We start from the raw sequence: 21,002 nt of genomic DNA on the forward strand, positions 1-21,002 counted from the left end.
GTAACTTGCTTGGGATGACATTAAAGTTATTGAATCATCTATTTCCATGCTCTTTACAAAGACAAATCAGTTATTGAATGCTGCATTCATAGATTAATGTGTATCTCTGAATTTGTCATCAAATGTTATTTGGGCCTGCGCAACTTGTGGCACACACACTCACACTATGATGTAGTGTTTGATAAACCTGTTTTTGCTTCCAAGAAACTTCAAAAATGGATGGTGTAGTCTTGTGTTCAGTTTAGGAACATAAAATTTTGCTGGAGCAGACTAGCCTAATATCCCATTTCCCATAATAGACAACCATTGGTTGTTGGTTTTCTTCTATTTTATAGCCCCTGGGTTAGCTGCCTTGGACTGTATAATAGAAGTTGGAATAGAAATATTTTAAATTTAGAAATAAAACACATGCTACTAGGAAGTTCATAAGGATATGAAGGGCTCTTGCAGTTTCGATTCCCAGGTATTCAGTATTCAAAGGCCATTCAACCAGGAGGGCTCCATTTAGCCATCATTACTTCTAATCGTGAACTCGGGTGAGTGCCAACAGGTATGAGGCCACAGAGAAGCGGGATTATCAACTGCTTAGAGCAGGGGTAGGCAACCTAAGGCCCAGGGGCCGGATTCGGCCCAATCGCTTTCTCAATCTGGCCTGCAGACGGCCTGGGAATCGGCGTGTTTTTACGTGAGTAGAATGTGCCCTTTTATTTAAAATGCATCTATGGGTTATTTGTGGGGCATAGGAATTCGTTCATCCCCCCCCACCAAATATACTCCAGCCCACCACATGGTCTGAGGGACGGCTGAAAAAGGTTGCTGACCCCTGGCTTAGAGGAAGCTAGAAATACGCTGATTTAAAATAACAGTAACCAGGGGACTAAAAACTAGCCCAACGGGTTGAGCATGCTTAGTAGAAACAACATTTAGCGTTGGAAAGGAAAAATGAGGCCCTGCCTGAATTCCTTCTAATGTAAAACATCCTCAAGAAGCATGTGGTTCACTGCATTTTTTTGAACACAAAGAGCTACAGCTAGAAGTTGATAACACATTTTGTTGCAGGTTCAGTTAGTCATTACTATTGATCAGGGACAGCTGTCAAGTGTCCCTTATTTGAAGGGACAGTCCCTTATTCCAGCGCCATGTCGCACTGCTGTCCCTTATTGATGGATGTCCCTTAAATGTCCCTTAAATTATGTCCCTTAAATTTCAAAGGAAGCAGCTCCTCTCCCTCCCTCCCTGCCAGCCAGGGAGGAGGGAGGCTCCAACTGTGTTGCTTGGCTGTGTTGCTCACCCAATAAGAAGTCTAAGAACGACTGGGGGGTGGAGCTTGCATGCCTTGTGTGTGGCTAGTTAATGCAAGCTGAGGGGTTTTTTGAATGCTGGACGCCATTTTGTTGCACATGCTGCAAACTTTGCAGTGCAAAGCCAGGCCGGGGAGCCATCTTAAGCTGAGGCTGCATAGGCTTTGTGGTGCATGTGATTCAGATTCTATTCAGTTGAACCTCTGGTTACAAAGTTGGCTGGACAGTGTTCTCGAAGCTACCCAGCATGAGTTTGACCAGACTGCAGGAGGACAGGAAGACTGGAGTGCCTGGAACAGGTGAGGCTGCAGGTCCCTTATTTTGGCTGCTGGTCCCTTATTTTCAAATCTGTAAATTGACAGCTATGATCAGAGATTGGAAACCTGTTGCCCACTATATATTAATGAATTCTCAACAACCAAGGCCAGCAGCTAGGAATAGTAAGATACTAAATCGAACAACTGGAGGGCCACTGCTTTCCCTTTTGTGATATAGATGCACTTACATATAATGAATTTGTCTAATCAGTTTGTTGGCTCACTGTTTTTGCTGGTCCAACAGTAAATAGTGGCAGCCTTCAGTTTGCCCTCAGGCTCTTAAAACTAGAGAATAATCTTTAGTGCTTATTGCCCAAGTTCTGCAGGACTTTTGTTCAGCTGGGCCAGTTTCACACAATGCTGTTTGCTCCTTGGATACATTATAGAACAAGCAAAAGCTCACCCTGGTACTCAGTGCTGTGCTCAACTAATTTGCTTTTTTTACCTTTGCCTGCTGCCTGTTTTCTTATTCAGTATGTTTTGAGGTGGGTGGGAGACAGGAAGAGGCACCCTGAGGTGAAGAGGAGGAGGTAGGAAGCACGGCAGCTGCCGCCTTGCTAGTAACCTGCTTAAACTTGACGGAAACAAGTGTTCATTCTGATGCTTTTGCAGAAGGCCAGGCTTCTGCTCGAGCAGGATCCAGAAGATGGCTGCCTCTTTCAAGGAGATTCCTGCAGAACTGCATGGTACGTAAAAGGTTTGTCATGCAAGGAAAGGCCAAGAGACCTTTATGGTCAACTTGATTCTGGATGTCATTTTTGATAGTGGGGTGCTTTTGTGGAAAACTTGCCTCCATTTCCTCAATGTCTCTCCGTTTACAGATTAAATTCTAGGCCAGAGATTTGAGCTCTAATTCTGGTTTTGGGACTGAGATGTTAGTTTTGATAATGTTTTATGGTGATGGAGGGAAAGCAGGAGCAACCAGAGGTGCTTTAAACTCGTAATTTTCAGAAATACGACTTCAGATGCCTTAGGTGTACTTGGTTAGCACCAATTTTTCTACACTCATGAGGGTTGGAGCTACACCTTAAAAATAAAATAAGTTGGGACACCAAAAATTATAATAGAGCTGGGCCTTGTAGCCTGTCATCTAGCACTTTCCCTCCAACTGCTTCCATATATAGATGATCAAACTGTAAGAATCTAGAAGGCCTAAAAGGCCCACAAGAGCTAAAGTACTTTGAAATCTCAGAGCAATCTTGCCTGAACAGAAACTCTTGTGCTGCAGTTTAATAAGCAGTAGCTGACAAGCTTCACAAGGCCTGAGAGTTTAATTAACGGCCCAGTGTATCAACTCCCTTTGACTGGTAATGGTTAGCACTGCCTTTAAAAGCAAAAATTGGATACTCTGGTTTCTCTCCAGATCATATAAATCTTTCACCTTTTAGAAACAAAAATTGCCACGAGCTACAACAGAATTACATTTTTCAGCAGTCAGTGTATTTTCCTCAGGTGCCTACATAGAGGTTGGTTAGGTTGGCCCCCACAAAAATTGTGAAGAAAGATGGAGAGAGCTGGCGATTGCCAAGGTAGCAAGGGACAATGTGTGTGTGTGCCGATACAGCTCCTTGCCAAGGGCACAAGGGAGCCTATGTACGTCTCTGATTTTACTATTTAACACACACTGACGGTGACTCCAGAAAGTTTAGAAACTCCTGATAATGCAGACATGATAATACCAACTACGCAATAGTCAGTAGGTCAAACAAAAGTAGACTTCCAGCTTATGTGGTCACCTTTCCTCACATTTCTACAAATGTAGCAGCCCAATATAAAAACTGAGAAAGTAGTGTTTTTTTAAAGAAATGTATTGTCATATTATGCATTTTTGCATTAAAGTTGTATGGGTGGTTGTTTTTAATGAAAACAGATGGGCACTGATAGGATTGCAGCAGGCATGGAAGGTGAATGTAACTCTTTCCCCCCTCTGCTTCTGTCCTGAGGAAAATCACTCCTTTGTAGCTGCTAATGGAAGGAAATCCCCTGTTGGCATGCTACAGTGCCAACAATTATCAGCCTCACATGGCCCTGGTGGTGCAATTTGATTCCCCCCCCAAATGAGCATAATACAAAAAATACTTAGATAACATATCTCGTATGGTCCTTTAGAGGACTCCCCCCCCCCCCCCCCGCCATGGCAGAAAGTGACCTATCTTATTTTAGCACAACTTTTAGCCAATTGCCAAAGCCTCTGGTCCTGGTTCTGTGCCCAGCCTCACCTTAACATTCATATTCCTTGCTATATTTTTGGCAGCTAAGACTGCAATCCTATCTATATTCATTTATTATCTGGGAGTAAGCCCTATTGAACTTGGGACTGCTTCTGAGTAGACACATGCTGCTAGAATGCAAAATTTTGTGACCCAGACCCATGTACATTTATGCATTATAAAAATGTAATGTATTTTTAAACTGCTTAATTACCAAAGTTTCTAAGCAGGAATTTGGCAACTTGGCTTAATTTTATTCAAGCACATTTTTTTTAAAAAAAATTACAGTCTTCTATAGACTTCCCACGTTCCATTCTGCTTGAGAAAAGTTTTATGAAAGTTCAAGCCCAGCTTAGAGGTTGTGGCAAGGATCCAGTGGAGTAGCGTGGGTTGTCAGCACCTGGGGCAAGGCAAGTAATTTGCACCCCCTAACCCGTGGATTTGCGCCCCCTAACCCGTGGATTTGCACCCCCTAACCCTAACCCCCAGATGTTGCGCCCGGTGCGGCCGCCCCCCCCCCTGCACCCCCCACGCTACGCCACTGCAAGGATCTCCTCCCCTCTTCTAGGGGCTTCTGTAAAAGACAGAGTCTGCCACATGTCTGCAGGCCATTTATTTATCCAGTCTTGTCTCTTTTTCAGAAAGCATCACCAATTTATTAGGGACACATGATGTTATCCTGCTGGATGCTCAACTCCATATCAAATCCAAAGTTGAAAATATTGTCCTGGTATGTATTGATAGCTCAATTTTACCACTCTTCTTGGTTTGTGTATGTTTCCCAGGTCTCTACACCATGCAGCTGAATGTCATGGCCTATAAAGATTTCCTAGGTCACATGCATCCCAACATGCTCCAGCACTTCCATGGATCTTTCTTGATAAAGAGTAACTACAAATATCCATCAATACAGAAATAATGAATTAGGGTAGCATTCTGTATACCATTCTAATTACTGTAATCTGGTACTGCTGAGTACTTGCTTCTGCACCTCTGTAATATCTACTCAAGTTGTATGTTTGCAAGTAAACATTATTCCTGCATTGCAGGGGGTTGGACTAAATGACCCTTGGGACCTCCTTCCAACTCTACAATTCTATGATTACCAAGTTTACTAATCCTAAGCATATTTACATGGATGTACATTCCACATATTTTGGTGTTACTGTAAATTATTCCTAAGTAACTAAGCTTTGCAGTCAGAAGCAAAGAGACTCTTATTTTATAATGGCAAAATATTTGATTATGGGAGAAATATAGGTATAGCTGCAGTCTCATCCTTTATGAAACATGCAATTGGACTAACAAGAAAAAGAAAAGGCATAACTAAGTCTGCAGTCCTGTATACACTTACCTATTTGTACTTGTGGAAGTAAGGTTCATTAAAACTCAATTGAGCATACTTCTGAGCAGAACCCATAATTTTTAGATTTCTTACCCACCTTTCATCATAAGGGCCCAGGTTGGATGGCAACAATATGAAAATCAATTAAATATTTTTAATTCTTAAGAATTCTGCTGTTAGCTTTACAAACAGTGGAGACAAGAGATATAAAGTGTAAAAATTTAATATAAGATTAGGCAGGATACTGCAGAGTAGATCCTGTAATATAGGTACAACCTGTTCTGACCAAAATAAAATAAAATTGAGGTTCTTTAAAGAATTGCAGTTTATTTATTTATTTCCTTTCCTCCAATTACCTCAGGCTAGCAAAAGCATATACGGTTTGTCTCACCGCCCCATTTTGTTATTGGTGTGTGTGTGTGTGTTTAAATCTACTGTATAATGTTTTATTTATTAAATTTGTATTCTACCCTTAATACGATGATCACAGGGTGGTTCACAACACACACAGTTATTATATTGTTGGAAATCACCTTGAGACTTTTGCTTTGAAATGCAGCTTATAAATAGTCTTAATAAGTCACAACCTACTTTGCAAAGGACAGCCCTCTATTTGAAGGATTGCCTGATCCAAATACAGAGATGAGGAACCCTAAGAAAAGATAGCAGGTGCCTTGAAGCTGGCAATCCACAATTATGGCACCTGAGCAGCAGGCTGATCAGGCACACAGAGAACCTGATCAGTCTCCTCCCATCATGGTGAGATGCAGGGCTTTTTTCAGCCGGAAATCACTGGAACTCAGCTCCAGCACCTCTCAGGTGGGCTGCCATTACCATTATAAGAGAACCAGAGTTCATGTTGCATTCCAGCACCTTATTTTCGAGAAAAATAACACAGACGAGGTATATTGCATTTCTTAGTTAAATTACAGCAATCCTTTGAAAATTTGCACCTGTACCTAGCACATGTACATTTTATGCAATTCTGTGTGCTTGTTCTTGATCGTGCAGTTTTAAGTGGCCACCTTCGATTAAATATTTTATTTGGGGACTGAGGCCTTAAGTTTCTCTTAGCCTTCTCAGAGTTGGCCCTCTGGCAAAATTATGCCCCCCCCCCCATGGTTACTGATAAAAATTGCAAGAGTAAGTCCTTAAGCCCCTTGTAGACGTTGTTCACCGTTTTCTCTCATAAATCCCTGTATGTGGAAATGCAGTTAGGCCTCCTCCTCCTCCTGATCTTCTCTCTTTGGCCTTGCCTTGCTATCCAGGTTTTGATGCCCTGGCGAGCCCTGGTGGTGCTGGCGAAACTCCCGGTCAAGGTAAGACCTGCCCTGACCATGGTTTCTCTTAGGACTTTTTTGTATTGGATCAGCTTGTTCTTTGTTGCAGATTGTTTCTTCAGCTTGTAAACAGCCTTGTGTGTTGTAATATAGGAAGGTGGCGTATAAATGACATGAAATGAACTTGAACCCCAGAGCAGGCCCTCATGGCTCTCTTCTCAGAGCAGTTAGCTGTTCTAGTCAGGTTTGCACTCCTTCCTAAAATACCACATTTTCAATTGGTCTCTGGAGGCCCAAGAAGCCTTGGTGACTTCATATTATTACCCATCCCTAACAGTGTAATTCTAGCATTATGTGGGATTTGTGTTTTTTTCCTTTGCAATAGTTTTTATTTGATTTTACAAATATAAATTTATAACAGTACCAACTACATATCCGTATAAAGAGATTTCTCTGAAACTCGAGACTTCCCGCCCCCCATCCTCTCCATGGGTCCTATTGTCAACATTTTAAACTTCATATTATTTTATAATCTATATTTTGTATCTGTCCATATTTTCCATAGTGTTTGTTACATTACAAGTGAGATTAAGATCCTGGTAATGTTTTCATCTGCTTACAGTGGTCTCCTAAATAAAAATTTCCCATTCTTTCTTGAAGTTGTTGTGTTCTTGGTTCCTGAGCTTTCCGGTAGGTTTTGCCATTTCAACGTAGTCTAACAGCTTGCTTTGTGCATTGTACAGGATTTCTTAATTAGTTAGGAATTCTCCCCAAACTAAAAATCCCCTCCTACTGTTACATAATATGCTATTTCATTACCACAGGAGTCCCAGGCAAACCCTAGGCACAAACTGAATGACAAACCAGTGAAATTTCTCTGTTTGTTTGTTTGTTTGTTTTTTTAAAAATATTATTCTACTACTATTTGCTTTAATGCAGTTCATGGTTCTTTTTTGAGGCTCAGCTTTCAGATCTTTCTTGACTGGGGAAGTGGGAGGGGTACATCCTTACTTATTTATATCACAGGCCTTGTATACTGTTTAATAATAATAATAAATCTCTAAGCTGTTTCCATAAAATATTCATTACAAAATAGCAATAAAATAAGACTTTTAAAAACAGGAGACAAAATAATATCAAAATATAGATAAAAGAAAAACATTTTTAAAAACAAATGTTTTTACATATATGGGTCGGCTTGCCTAAACGAAACAGTTTTTGACAGGGTCCGAAAACAGTATAACGATGGCACCTGCCTAATATCAATAGGCAGGGAGTTCCATATAACTTTCTGGTTTAAATGCTAAAGTATAAACTATTGTGCAACTCTCCCCTTCCGAAAACACATATTATTTCATAGAATTGTAGAGTTGGAAGGGACCTTAACCTGTAGGAGAGCTGTGCTCACTGCTTATGCAAGACAAGATGATATGAAAGCATTTTCTGTGTTGGTAAATATCTGAAGAATAAAATATTGTTATTGCATCAGTTATGAAGGACACACACACACACACATCCGATTGCATGGAGCCCGGACAGCCCCGTGGTTTTCCACGGATCTGAGGGCAATGAAACTATCGTTGAGACGGCTATAGCGCCGGTGGATAACTCATTCCGAATCTGACCAGACACAGGTTAGAGCTCAACGTCGAGCCTACCAAGTGGCGATAGTGACGGCGAAGAAGACCTTCTTCGCCGCCTCTATTGCATCTGCAGAAAACAGCAGCAGGAGACTTTTTCAGGTGGTTCACAATTTAGCGAAACCACCTGCGACATCAGGGCCCAGTACGGGCCACATGATCTCCTGCAATGATTTTGCAAAGTTTTTTGCAGATAAAATCGCTCAGATTCGGGAAGAAGTAGACTCCACCGTGGGAGCAGGGCCAGGGCAGGAGAGTGCTAGAGTCCTGTCTAGTCAAGTTGTGTGGGATCAATTCCAATCTGTTACCTCCGAGGATGTGGACAGGCTGCTTGGACGAGTGAAGCCAACCTCCTGGATCCTTGCCCATCCTGGCTTATAAAAGCTAGCCGGGAAGGACTGGGCGATGGGCTTTGTGGGGTGGTGAATGCTTCCCTCCGTGAGGGAGCCTTCCCAGACCCGCTGAAAGAGGCGGTTATTAAACCGCTTCTTAAAAAACCATCTTTAGATGCGGCCACGATGGCCAATTATCGCCCAGTCTCAAATCTTCCATTCTTGGGCAAGGTGATTGAGTGAGTGGTTGCTGAACAACTCCAGGCATGCCTGGAAGAAGCGGACCATTTGGATCCCTTCCAGTCGGGATTCAGGCCTCATCATGGGACTGAAACTGCCTTGGTCACACTAGTTGATGATCTCCGGCGGGCTAGGGACAAAGGTGAGAGCTGTATCCTAGTTCTGCTGGATCTCTCAGCGGCGTTTGATACCATCGACCATAACATCCTTCTGGACCGTCTTGAGGGGCTGGGAGCTGGGGGCACTGTCATACAGTGGTTCCGCTCCTTCCTCCTGGGCCGTGTTCAGAAAGTGGTGGTGGGGGATGAGTGTTCAGATCCCTGGGCTCTCACTTGTGGGGTGCCTCAGGGTTCTGCCCTCTCCCCCATGCTTTTCAACATTTACATGCAGCCACTGGGAGAGATCATCAGGAGGTTTGGGCTGGGTGTTCATCAGTATGCGGATGATACCCAGCTCTACCTCTCTTTTAAATCAGAACCAGTAAAGGCGGTGAAGGTCCTGTGTGAGTGTCTGGAGGCGGTTGGAGGATGGATGGCGGCTAACAGATTGAGGTTGAATCCTGACAAGACAGAAGTACTGTTTTGGGGGGACAGGAGGCGGGCAGGTGTGGAGGATTCCCTGGTCCTGAATGGGGTAACTGTGCCCCTGAAGGACCAGGTGCGCAGCCTGGGAGTCATTTTGGACTCACAGCTGTCCATGGAGGCACAGGTCAAATCTGTATCCAGGGCAGCTGTTTACCAGCTCCATCTGGTACGTAGGCTGAGACCCTATCGGCCTGCAGACTGTCTCGCCAGAGTGGTGCATGCTCTGGTTATCTCCCGCTTGGACTACTGCAATGCGCTCCACATGGGGCTACCTTTGAAGGTGACCCGGAAACGACAACTAATCCAGAATGCGGCAGCTAGACTGGTGACTGGGAGCGGCCGCCAAGACCATATAACACCGGTCTTGAAAGACCTACATTGGCTCCCAGTACGTTTCCGAGCACAATTCAAAGTGTTGGTGCTGACCTATAAAGCCCTAAACGGCCTTGGTCCAGTATATCTGAAGGAGCGTCTCCTTCCCCATCGTTCTGCCGGGACACTGAGGTCCAGCTCCGAAGGCCTTCTGGCGGTTCCCTCACTGCGAGAGGCCAAGTTACAGGGAACCAGGCAGAGGGCCTTCTCGGTAGTGGCGCCCGCCCTGTGGAACGCCCTCCCATCAGATGTCAAAGCGATAAACAACTACCTGACATTCAGAAGACATCTGAAGGCAGCCCTGTTCAGGGAAGTTTTTAATATGTGACATTTTAGTGTATTTTTCATCTTTGTTGCAAGCCGCCCAGAGTGGCTGGGGAAACCCAGCCAGATGGGCGGGGTACAAATAATAAATTATTATTATTATTATTATTATTATTATTATTATTATTATTATTATATACAGGTGTACATTTTAGGTTTCCCTTTAAAATGCATTGGCTACCTGATCCCTCTACACTTACCTACCCTTGCATGTTTCCACCTGCAGGTACAAGTTAGCTTCAGCTTCTTAGCTGTGCAGATCATCACGATAGGAGGAGAGAGCCAGGTGAGTGCAAGATGTATTGGGATCAGGCTGTTGTGATTCTCTCCCTGTGCCATACAGACATTAAGCGCACTTTTCCTCCCCTCCCTAAGGGGCAAGGGTCTAGTGTTGGGGGGGGGGGCAGATGCCAGATAATCTTTCCCCACAGTAAATGCTACAAAGCTGTCATGTGTGCACATAGACCAAGATTTTGTATATAACTGGTCCCAAATATTCATTTTAATCATGTCCTTAAACCCAACAAGACCATCCTTAATGTTGCCATTTTATTCCATTCCATTCCATTTTATTTACTATGTCTACTTCTGTACCTTCTGTAACAAAACTGATGTACAGAAATGAAGGTGATGTTTTCTTGGCACTGGAAATAAAATGACAGGGAAGCTTTCAGCTGCTTGATTTATGTGTGTCAGACCACTGTAAAAGGCACAGAAGTGGGACCAGTAAATTTTTTGATTGCTCTGACATTAAACAGCCAGTCTATTGTCATTAAAATTACTCATGTCCAGCAGTTAAAGGGCAGTAGACGACATTCTCTCTTGGGGGAAAAAAAATCCTGTTTCTGATGCTTACTGAAGAATCAAAGGGCACTCCCCAAATTGGGGAAAAAAAGAAAAAAAGAATTAGACCACATTCTACTTTTGATTGGTTTAATAAAGTGTGGACAAATGCCTTAATGAGCCAACCTGCCCATTATAAAAATATGGAAGAAATAAGTGTATACCATCAGTCTTCAAATGGTGGCTCAGGACTCACTCCTGGGTCATGGACTGATCTACCACTCTACAAATATATAGCAAATAAATAAGAAATTGGTCCCTAGGTGTATGGTTGGGTTAAAGGTGTCTGAAAATGTTGACTACTGCCTTAGACAGTGGGGATTTGGGCAGCACTAGCAAATGGATGTTTGTATTCTGACTATATTTTTCACATGTTTATGTATTTCTTATTATTGTATTTTTACTCTTTGTTGTAAATCACCTCAGGATTCTTTGAAGAGAAAAGTAAACTATAAATTTAATGAACCCCAAAACTTATCTATACACATTTGTTGAACACTGGATTTATCAACTACTGAAGCGTTAAGTTACAGATAGGTAGCCGTGTTGGTCTGCCATAGTCAAAACAAAAAAATTTCCTTCCAGTAGCACCTTAAAGACCAACTAAGTCAGTTCTTGGTATGAGCTTTCGTGTGCATACACAGTGTGTATCTGAAGAAGTGTGCATGCACACAAAAGCTCATACCAAGAACTGACTTAGTTGGTCTTTAAGGTGCTACTGGAAGGAATTTTTTTTGTTTTGAAGCGTTAAGTTTCATGATAATATGCATCCATATGCATTATTCTCACTTTTATTATGTATTGTTTATTTTGTGCCTAATATTTTTGTATTCAGCAGTGATTCATTCTATGCTTTTTGCTATTGTTTGTAATGCACTTAAGTGTTAAGTACATTAACACCTTTATACTCCCATTAAGTTCTAGTTATATTTAATTTATTTATATTAATAATTCATGTTATAGTCTTATCCTTATATTTAATAAAACAAAAAACAAACAAAATAGGAACTACAATTTAGCAGCTAAAATTCCAGTTTGGCTCCCCCTATTCACGAACCAATTGTTTCTCTTTTCTGCTAACAATTCTTAGAAATTTATTACCCCTATTTTGCACCAATTTTTGCTTTTTATGTGTTCATTATGTGTTCGTTTTCACATGTGAAATATTGGAGGCTATGGAGCATGTCTAATTTTTCACTGCAGGGACCATAAGAACTCAAATTTAGCAGAAATGTTTTCTTTCCTTTCCAATGTTTCTTACAGAGAAGATGATGTAAAGGCAAACATAATTATTAGATCCCAACTCTACAAACAATCAAAAAGGAGATATTAAACTGGTTTGCTTGACGATTGAGTCAGACTTTGAAATTAGCCTAGATTTGAATTGTTTGCCAGTAGTATTAGCAACCTATTAAGGTAAAGGTACCCCTGACCATTAGGTCCAGTCACGGCCGACTCTGGGGTTGCGGTGCTCATCTTGCTTTACAGGCCAAGGGAGCTGGCGTTTGTCCACAGACAGCTTCCGGGTCATGTGGCTAGCATGACTAAGCTGCTTCTGGTGAACTAGAGCAGTGCACGGAAACGCCGTTTACCTTCCCGCCGGAGCAGTACCAACGAAGACAACAGTTTGTGATCTATGAAATAAAAGTTGCTTTGCTCATGGTTACAGGGCCATAAGCATCCTTTGGCTTATTTTGTGTCAGATTTTGCTTTCAGATTCTTTTTATACACTTTTTTCCTACATGGCATTTTGTTGTTCTGTGCTTGAGGTTCTTCTGCCTTTCTCTGTGTGTGTGTTTTTAAAGCACAGGTGTATTTGTTATCAAGTGTTCTTACACCATATTCTTCCTTAAGCTCAAAGCTCTTTTGAGGACCTTGGACATTGCTGAGGTCCACATCTATTTAACTTCAGCAGTGATATAACAAAAGGCACTTTCTCATAATACATCATGTAATTCTCCCTCTTTCAAAAAGTTCACTGAGGATATAGATCATCTCAGTGGGTGGGCAGGGAATAAAATGTTTTAAAATCAACTCAGTCTTGTACGGAGAAAGACACATTTGGAGCCTGGGGAGTGAAAATATTTACAAATGTTCAATATTTTAGTCATTTTGCTGGAAGATTTTTCTTTAGATAGAAAGTATGGGATTTTTTTATATACCCTTTCTACTTGCTTTCCATTATTTTCTTTTATGATATTAGCATCTTCTGTGTAGCTCATCCTCTTTTCCAGAGGAGAATTGGGGTTATTACATCTCCTTTTTTTGCTTGTGATAATTTCATACCTCCCTTCTCTAAAGAAAATTATTCATTTTAATTTAATAGTAATAGTGAGAAGAAAAAGCTCATGTATGTTGGACAACAAAATGAGTATTAATGTTTTATTATAAATTATTTATCGTTACAAATATTATTATTTTAGTACCCTTGTTTAAAATAATGTGTATTATGAGATAATAACTATTGTTACTGAAATAGTTACTGAAACTTTTAAATATGTCTTCTCTTCTACTTAACTAAAGGTTGTCGTGGAGACAGAGAAATCTTCTTTTGAATTTGAGTTCTTGTCACTGGATGATTTGGAGCATATGGTCATCCACGTAGTCACATCTCTGAAGAAGATATTTCCAATTTCTTCACCTGGGTAAGGGGGTTATGTAGTTTACCAAAGCCCAAGAATGTACATATATTGGAGACTTTTGAACAGGTTGGGGAACCTGTGGCCCTGTATATATTGTTGGACTAAAAGTTTCACCATCTCTGACCATTAACTATGTTGGCTGAAGCTGATGGAAGTTAGAGCCGAACAAAATCTGGTGGGACACAGCCTACATTAGAAGATGAACGCTGGTGACCAGGGCCAAACTAGTTAGATGGGTTTGGTGTGGTTATTATTATATAGCACATTAGCATGCTCAAATCAGATACATTATCTTAAATAAAACATACAACAGGGCTAGCCACCACAGTACTGTCCAGATATTTTGGACTACAGCTTCCATCATCCTTAGCTATTCTGGCTGGGTTTGATGGGAGTTGTAGTACACAACATCTGGAGGATGTCTCATTGGTTATCCCTGCCTCACAACAACCCTTTAAATCAGGGCAGTTGTTATTATGCTTCACATTGCAGGTATGAAGATGTGGGGTGAAACAGTAGAGAATTTAAGAGATAGTGGTATGCCTGAGGCTTTCCTATAGACTCATTACGTGATTTGAACAAGTGACTTATTGGTTAACAGTTCAGTCTTATATCCACTATCCTATACTAGCATCTGTTCCCCAAAAGCGTCTTGTCTGAAGCATCTGTTACGCTTGAAAGGGATAGCGGACGCTCACTGACACAGCCCATTAGAGAAAGGGACCATAGCTTTATGATAAAGCACATTTTTAGCTCATGTTTCATACCCAGATAATGCACGGAGTGATAATGCAGTGGGCAGCCAACACTTCTTGGGCTTCGTATTTTGTAAAGACTCAAGCCAATAACAGTTCTAATGAGAGGACAATAAAGTACTTGGTTGTGTACACAACATCGATCTATCTAGCTTAGTATTATCACCACTGAGAGGCAGTGGCTCTCCAGATAATAAGCTTTGAGTCTTTCTTGGCCCTGGCTGCAAATACCAGGGGTTGAACCTGGGACTGGTTGCAGACAAAGCTTGTGCTCTACCATCTTCATCTTACAAAGCCATGGCAGACTCCAGTTAATGTATAAGGGGTGGGCAGGAATGGAGCACAGATGATATTTTGTTGAAACCAGATATAAGCCTACAATACCTTCTTATTTCTTATTTTGTATATGGTCACATATACAAGCAGTACTTGGAAACTGATTTACTGAGACTGTACCAGAGCAATATTGTAAGAATGACAGGGTGTTACAGGTCACTTGTTCTGGTTGAAGTTTCCAGAAGCATTTTTGGTTTAGAGATGTGTAACTGATTACCTTAAGCACCAGATGTTTCAACAGTACCAATTTATTTGTTTCTTTTAAACAAAAGAAAGTTAGGGGGATACATGAGTGGATAGTGTTGTTATATGATTTAGACACTAGATGGCTGTGGACTTAATTGTATGTAGGTGGAATCAGGAGCTTCCTGTGTCTGTCCTGATAATAATGTTTTTGTCCAACTTCCTGACCGGTGCGTCCTCTAAGCCTTCAGTGAAAAAAATGTAATTGGTTTTTCCCTTTGTTTTGAAGAAACCTACTCCAAAATGCCTCCCCCATCTTGCTCGACAGAATAAAAGCGATAACAGATTCCTTGGACGAATTGCCAAAGGAAAATCAAGGCCCATGTGGTAATCTTTATATATGAAAATTTTTGGAGGAAAATATGTTGGAAGTAATTGTTGAGCCAAACTTACATTGTGAAGAATGTAAGAATTGTAAACTAGGGATGAGGAAATATATCAATTCTGGTTTCTCATTTTTCTCCACATTTTCACAGCCTTTTGTTTGCAATTGTATTTTTTTTTAAATCCTCATGAAAATTCACCAGCATTTGTGTGAATTTCTCCTAATATACATATTTGTTTATGCAGTTTCTCCTGATATAATGAATTTAATGTTATCTTCATTAACATACTCAATTATATGCACATTTTGTCCTAGTTTATGTATTTTGTTACCCATTCCCTGGCTGGATAAGTGAACTGCAAAATTTGGAGAATGCAAATTTTGAAGGATGGCTATGTTTCTCTAATGTTTCTGAAAGTTTGAGTTAGGTAGGCTCCTCTCTGCAAAGTGAATCAAATTTCTCCCCTATCCCTAGTCTAAACTAGCCTTTAAAATATGCTTATAAAAGTTTTTAGCCTTTTTTAAAAAGTGAGCTACTGGGGGTCGTAGGGAAGGGACGTATGGCTCCATCTCTCCTCAGACAGCCCACTGTTTCCTATATTGGGCGCAGAGGAAGCACAGAACTTGTTTCTCCACCTGCATGCAGTTTCTTGTTGTGTGTGGCAACTAGGTGAGTGCTTAAATACAAGGCTAGTTTAATAATAATAATAATAATAATAATAATAATAATAATAATAATAATTTATACCCCACCCATCTGTCTGGGTTTCCCCAGCCACTTTGGGCAGCTTCCAACAAAACATTAAAATACAATAATTCATCAGATATTAAAAGGTTCCCTAAACATACAATTTAAACTAAACTAAAAGTTTAAACATACTATTAAACTGGTGGTAAAACTAAAGCTTACTTCCCTTAGAGTGCTCAAGCCTTTAAAAAATCTGACAATTCTGAATTCATATGAATATGCATAGGCACAGATCGGAAAATAGGGCTGCAAGGTATGTGTGTGTTTTTGACCTTGGCTTCAGAAGCACAGAGTTGCTAGTAGCTGCCACTCTGGCACCCTTTCTAGGAATCATTTTATGTAGAACTTGCCCTAGACTGCAGATGCTTATGCAGCCATCTCCCCATGTGCACATATGGTCAATCTTTCCCTTGATTAAGACTGCCATCCTCTCTTGGTTTACCTGGGAGTAAGCTTCACCGAACACAATAGCTATTTCCAAGTAACCTTTCATAGGATTGGTCCATAGAATATTTATATCCTGCCTTAACAATTATTGATTATCTTCATAGCTGTTCACAAAATGATAAAATATGAACTAATTTTAAACAACATCTTAAAAATGAAACACTAGAAGCAGAAGCAGCCAGACAGTAAAATGGGAGATGAAATTGCCGATAAAGCTAAGCAGCAGCATCCAATTAAGCATTATAAACCATTAAAGGTCTGGGCAAGAAGGCTGCTTTGTGCATCAGCTGTATATATGAGATGATGGTTTCTATGGTTGTGCAGCTGTCAAGTGGCCAGATGCCAAGGAGAACAGCAGGGCTCCTGTGCTATTTAAATAGTTGTAAAGAAGAGAGAATTTTAGCATTGACAGCTTTTTGTGACATGGTGTGGCCGTTAGGAGGGTTGAATTAGGGCTGGGGAAGCCCTGGTTTAAATCCCAACTCATCTGTGAAACTCACTGAGCGACTTTTGGTCATTCATTCTTTCTGATGCTCCCTAACCAACCTCACAGGATTATTGTGTGGATAAATTTGACAGGGGAAAAACCATGTGCCCTGCTCTGAGCTCCTTCAAAAAAAAAAAAGGGCAGGATAAAAATGTAAGAAATACAAGATTGATATACAGTCAAAGCGCTCATAGTTCAAACATGTCCAAACTTTTCAGTAGCTACATTTGCTGTTGTAACGAATGAGGTCTGTTGAGATATTTACAAATTGGAGGAATGGAGCTGATGGCAACTCACATCTCTTCTCCGCTACTGCTTTACTTTATCTCAAAAGTACACCTTTTTATAGTTTTTTCTTAATAGTTTTAAAAATAGATTTGCAGCTGTATTTTCTATTTTTGTATCCAGAAGGATTGTTGGCAGGGTTGAGGAGTGAGGAATGGGAGTGATATTACTAATGGCCCAAATATTTGATTTGGGCAAAGTATCTTCTTGGCTCAGAATATCTATATCTTGTGGTTTTCCTGCATTATATAAATGTTTAAAAGTAATCACTTTTATATGGCCTGTTTTATAATTTTTGGAGTCTTCAAATACCATAATCTCTGAAATCTCATTATCACCCATGCAAGATAGGTGTATAGTAATTGAGCTTAAGAGATAGTGGTTTACGTAAGACCAGCTACTAAGTTTCTGGCAAAGGAGAGTTTGGATCTAGAACTTGGATCAGCCTGTAAATTCTGTTCTGCAACATGTTCTGCTAATATCCTCTCACATTTACAGGTGGGTTTTCAGGGACATACGCTGCTCTCTGTGATTACATTGGCCTCCCTTTCCAAGAGGAGATCCAGTGGGTAAGACACAAATTAGTCATTCATACCAAAACAACATGCTTAAGAATAACCCACAACTCGGTGGCAGAAAAAAGGTAATGGCCAGAAAATGCCAACATTTCCTTGTCTCCCATTGCATCAAGGCGTTTAATGTGTGCATGCACTTTTTACCAGATGGTGATTTGGCAACTCATTTGTGTCCATATTCCCCCAATTCCATCCTGCATGACCTGTGTACAATTTTTTTTTTTGTAAAGTACAGTGGTACCTTAGTTTAAGAACAGCTTAGTTATGAACAGCTTGGATTAAGAACACTGCAAACTCAGAAGTAGGTGTTTTGGTTTGTGAACTGTGCCTTGGAAGCAGAACATGTTCTGCTTCCTGTTGAGTGTGTTTCATTTGTAAATTGAGTCCCCCGCTACTATGGGAAAGCACGCCTTGGTTTAAGAACAGACTTCTGGAACTGATTAAGTTCATAAGCCAAGGTACCACTGTAGTTCTCAAGACACAGGTATGCCAAGTCTGGCTCAGCATACTGATATTAACCTCATCATTACTCTTGAGTGGAACTCTTCTGCTTAGAGGTGGCTAGGTAGTGCTGTTAGCATCTTCATCATTATGTGAATTTGCCAAATGGTCTCTTACCTCCCTGCAATGTGCTAATGTATTTTATTTTTATTTTTCAAGGATGTGGATAATATTTATCACAACCAGGAATGCAGGGAGTTCAACCTGCTGGATTTCAACCACCTCCACAGCCAGTGAGTCCATATAAAAAAAAATTGGGTAGGGAGTGAGAAGGGTGAAATCCATGAGGTGGTATTGAAAGCTAGTCCTATGCGGATTAGACCCATTGTAGGTAATAAACATGGCTAATTTAAATTCATTCATTTCAATGAGTAGGACTTCATTGAATATCACCTGATATGCAGTCATACCACACAGTGTTAAAATAGCATGAAATCAGCAGTATTCTAAGAAATTCAGGAATTCAGTCTCCCAGTTCAAGCCATGTTTTCAGTGCAAAGCTTGGCTGAACAATGCTGTGTGCATTTGAGTTTCAAGATACTCAATGAAGCAATTGTGTGATTCCCTTCAATTCCCCTCATCTTCCCTGCATTGGCCCCAAGTGTGTCTGTCTAGAATGTAGCTGAAGACCTCCATAAGTAGGCAGGCCTTTTGAATCTAGATCAAATGGGGAGTTGCTGTGTTAGACAATTTTTAAATAATCTTTATTGGGTTTTTAAAAAAATAAACTGTTCTTAAAAAAACAAATCAAGTGAATTGTGCCTTTTAGGGTCTAGATTTTAATTGTTTAAATTCTAAACTAATTACTTTGTAGAACTGAATAAGCTACATCTCTTGTTGGGTGCATAGTGGATTAGGATGGGTGGATGGGGCCAATGGATAGCTGAGTTGTTGAGCACCTACTTAGTATGCTGAAGGTCCCATTCCTGGTTCAATTACTGGCATCTGTAGGTAGGGCTTGGATATTTCCTTGCCTGAAACCCTGAAGATGCTGCCATTGAGTGTCGGCAATACTGAGCTTGATGGACCAATGGTACAACTTGACAGAATACATTTTCTATGTAATATTGCTTTGTCCTGTTGCAGAGATGTGGCTGTTAGTGTGACTAGCCTGTCATTGAATCCGTGGTTCACAAAGCTGAGCTGCAAGGACTTCAAACTGGTGAGTGCAATGTGCTAAGATTTTTGGCAAGGACCTCCCTGAGATGGACAGAAGCATAAGACCACAGGATGCAGCCTCCTTGCTGAAGCCAAGGAGGTCTGGGTCTGGTCATTGCCTGGATGGGAGACTGCCTGCAAATTCCATGTATACCACCTTGAGTTCTATGATGGAAGAAAGGCAGAATATAAATAAAACAAATAAATATAAATTGGAGAGGGATCACCAGAGTCATGCTTCACATGCAGAAGGCCCTGGGTTCAATCCCTGACACCCCCAATTGAAAGCATCCGGTAGTATGTAATGTGAAAAGCACCTGGAGTGGTGATGCCAGATAGAGTAGATAATACTAGGCTAGATGGACCTGGTTTAAAAAGCATCCTTCTTAGTTCTTATGATGATGATGACAACAACAACAATGGTTGGCATTTGTGTGGGCAGCTCATAAAAAATAATAAAATACAATATCAGAAATACAATACAAAACAATAAAAAGAATAAAAATGTGCTTCTTGAAGATTTACAGCAAAATATAAACTATGAAACTGAGACGCTCAGATTAAAAGCACTAGTTGTTTAAAAACTCTGGCTGAATAAGGAGGTATGTGCCAGCCATCAAAAAGAGCATAAGGATGGTGCCGGGCAAGCCTCTCTTGGGAGGCTATTCCATAAGCATGGTGCTGTTACCAAGGAGGCCCTATCCTGGTAGCCACTGAATTTAGCAGGGGCACTCGGAACACAACCTCTGTGGGAGAAGGTGAGTTTTCAGAGTAGGGCGGAGAGAAAATCAGAATATAGAAAAGAGACTTTTCCATTTTTAGTCCCACAATTTTCTGCTAGTTGTTAATATGTTATAGGGGTTAGTGATTAATATAATGTCTGTTATCCCCCCCCCAATAATTATTTACAAGTTCTTTGATAACTGCCTCTGCCTCTATCATATGTCAGAGGTAAAATGTCTTCCTGAACCTTCCCTAGCAGAGCTTCACAGTATATTTTATTCTGCCCTAGAATTTGGATATTCTGGATCAGATTCTCCATGTTCTCAGCAAATCAGTGACTCTGGAAGAGCTGGTGTTGGAAAACTGTGGCTTGAAGTTGTAAGCAGAAAAAGTCTGGAGGTTTCATTATGAGTATATTGTGAATTCATAATAAATGGTGGTTGCTGTTGGGAGTGGGACACTGCATAACAACAGGTACACTTTTTTTAACATCATGCAACAAACAGCTTCATAATACATCACCATGCTGTGGCAATGATCAGACCAGTTATTTAGGATTGAGTAAAATGTCCAGCAAAATAATTAGGGATGGTATGGAATCTTAGTTGATTAATGAAATGAGTTTAAATGCGTGTCATAAACCAGTCTTCACCAATCAGGTGCCCTCCATATGTTTTGGACTGCAACTCCAGCCAGCATGGTCATACACGGTTGTAATTTAAAAGATCCAGAAGGCACTGCAAAATCCCGTGGAAGATGGACAGCATTGTGCCAGTCACACACAAAGTGGCAGATAAACACCAGTTTAAGATACAAGTGCAGCACACACCAACAAGCTTGTACAGTATACAGATTGGAAAAACGAATACTTAAAGCTGTGAATAGGAATGAGTTGAGAGTAGAGCATGAGTTCTAAGCTTTGCCACTTAATTGTCTCCATGCCTCCTGCTGTGGTAACCAGAACTATTTCTGATCTTTTCTGACCTTCT

General features: G+C 40.8%; 1 protein-coding gene across 3 annotated transcripts in view; it reads left to right on the plus strand.

The window, feature by feature from the left end:
- Positions 1 to 1,960: 1,960 nt before the first annotated feature.
- CARMIL2 (capping protein regulator and myosin 1 linker 2) overlaps positions 1,961 to 21,002 on the plus strand; it is a 65,915-nt gene continuing 46,873 nt past the window's right edge. Inside the window, exons 1-11 of one of the 3 annotated variants that reach the window (XM_083752209.1) lie at positions 1,961 to 2,148; positions 2,231 to 2,304; positions 4,470 to 4,558; positions 6,442 to 6,492; positions 10,172 to 10,231; positions 13,312 to 13,433; positions 14,994 to 15,091; positions 17,555 to 17,625; positions 18,292 to 18,365; positions 19,219 to 19,294; positions 20,303 to 20,391. In XM_083752209.1, the coding sequence (XP_083608335.1) occupies positions 1,976 to 2,148; positions 2,231 to 2,304; positions 4,470 to 4,558; positions 6,442 to 6,492; positions 10,172 to 10,231; positions 13,312 to 13,433; positions 14,994 to 15,091; positions 17,555 to 17,625; positions 18,292 to 18,365; positions 19,219 to 19,294; positions 20,303 to 20,391 (977 nt within the window). In that variant the 5' untranslated portion in view covers positions 1,961 to 1,975. Of the gene's footprint in view, positions 2,149 to 2,230; positions 2,305 to 4,469; positions 4,559 to 5,733; positions 5,933 to 6,441; positions 6,493 to 6,608; positions 6,698 to 10,171; positions 10,232 to 13,311; positions 13,434 to 14,993; positions 15,092 to 17,554; positions 17,626 to 18,291; positions 18,366 to 19,218; positions 19,295 to 20,302; positions 20,392 to 21,002 lie in introns of those variants that run through there. The other 2 variants (XM_083752210.1, XM_083752211.1) reach the window with 2 other exon arrangements.

Source organism: Podarcis gaigeae, assembly GCF_964106915.1.
Source record: "Podarcis gaigeae genome assembly, chromosome: 8".
In the NCBI taxonomy this organism is placed as follows: Eukaryota; Metazoa; Chordata; class Lepidosauria; order Squamata; family Lacertidae; genus Podarcis; species Podarcis gaigeae.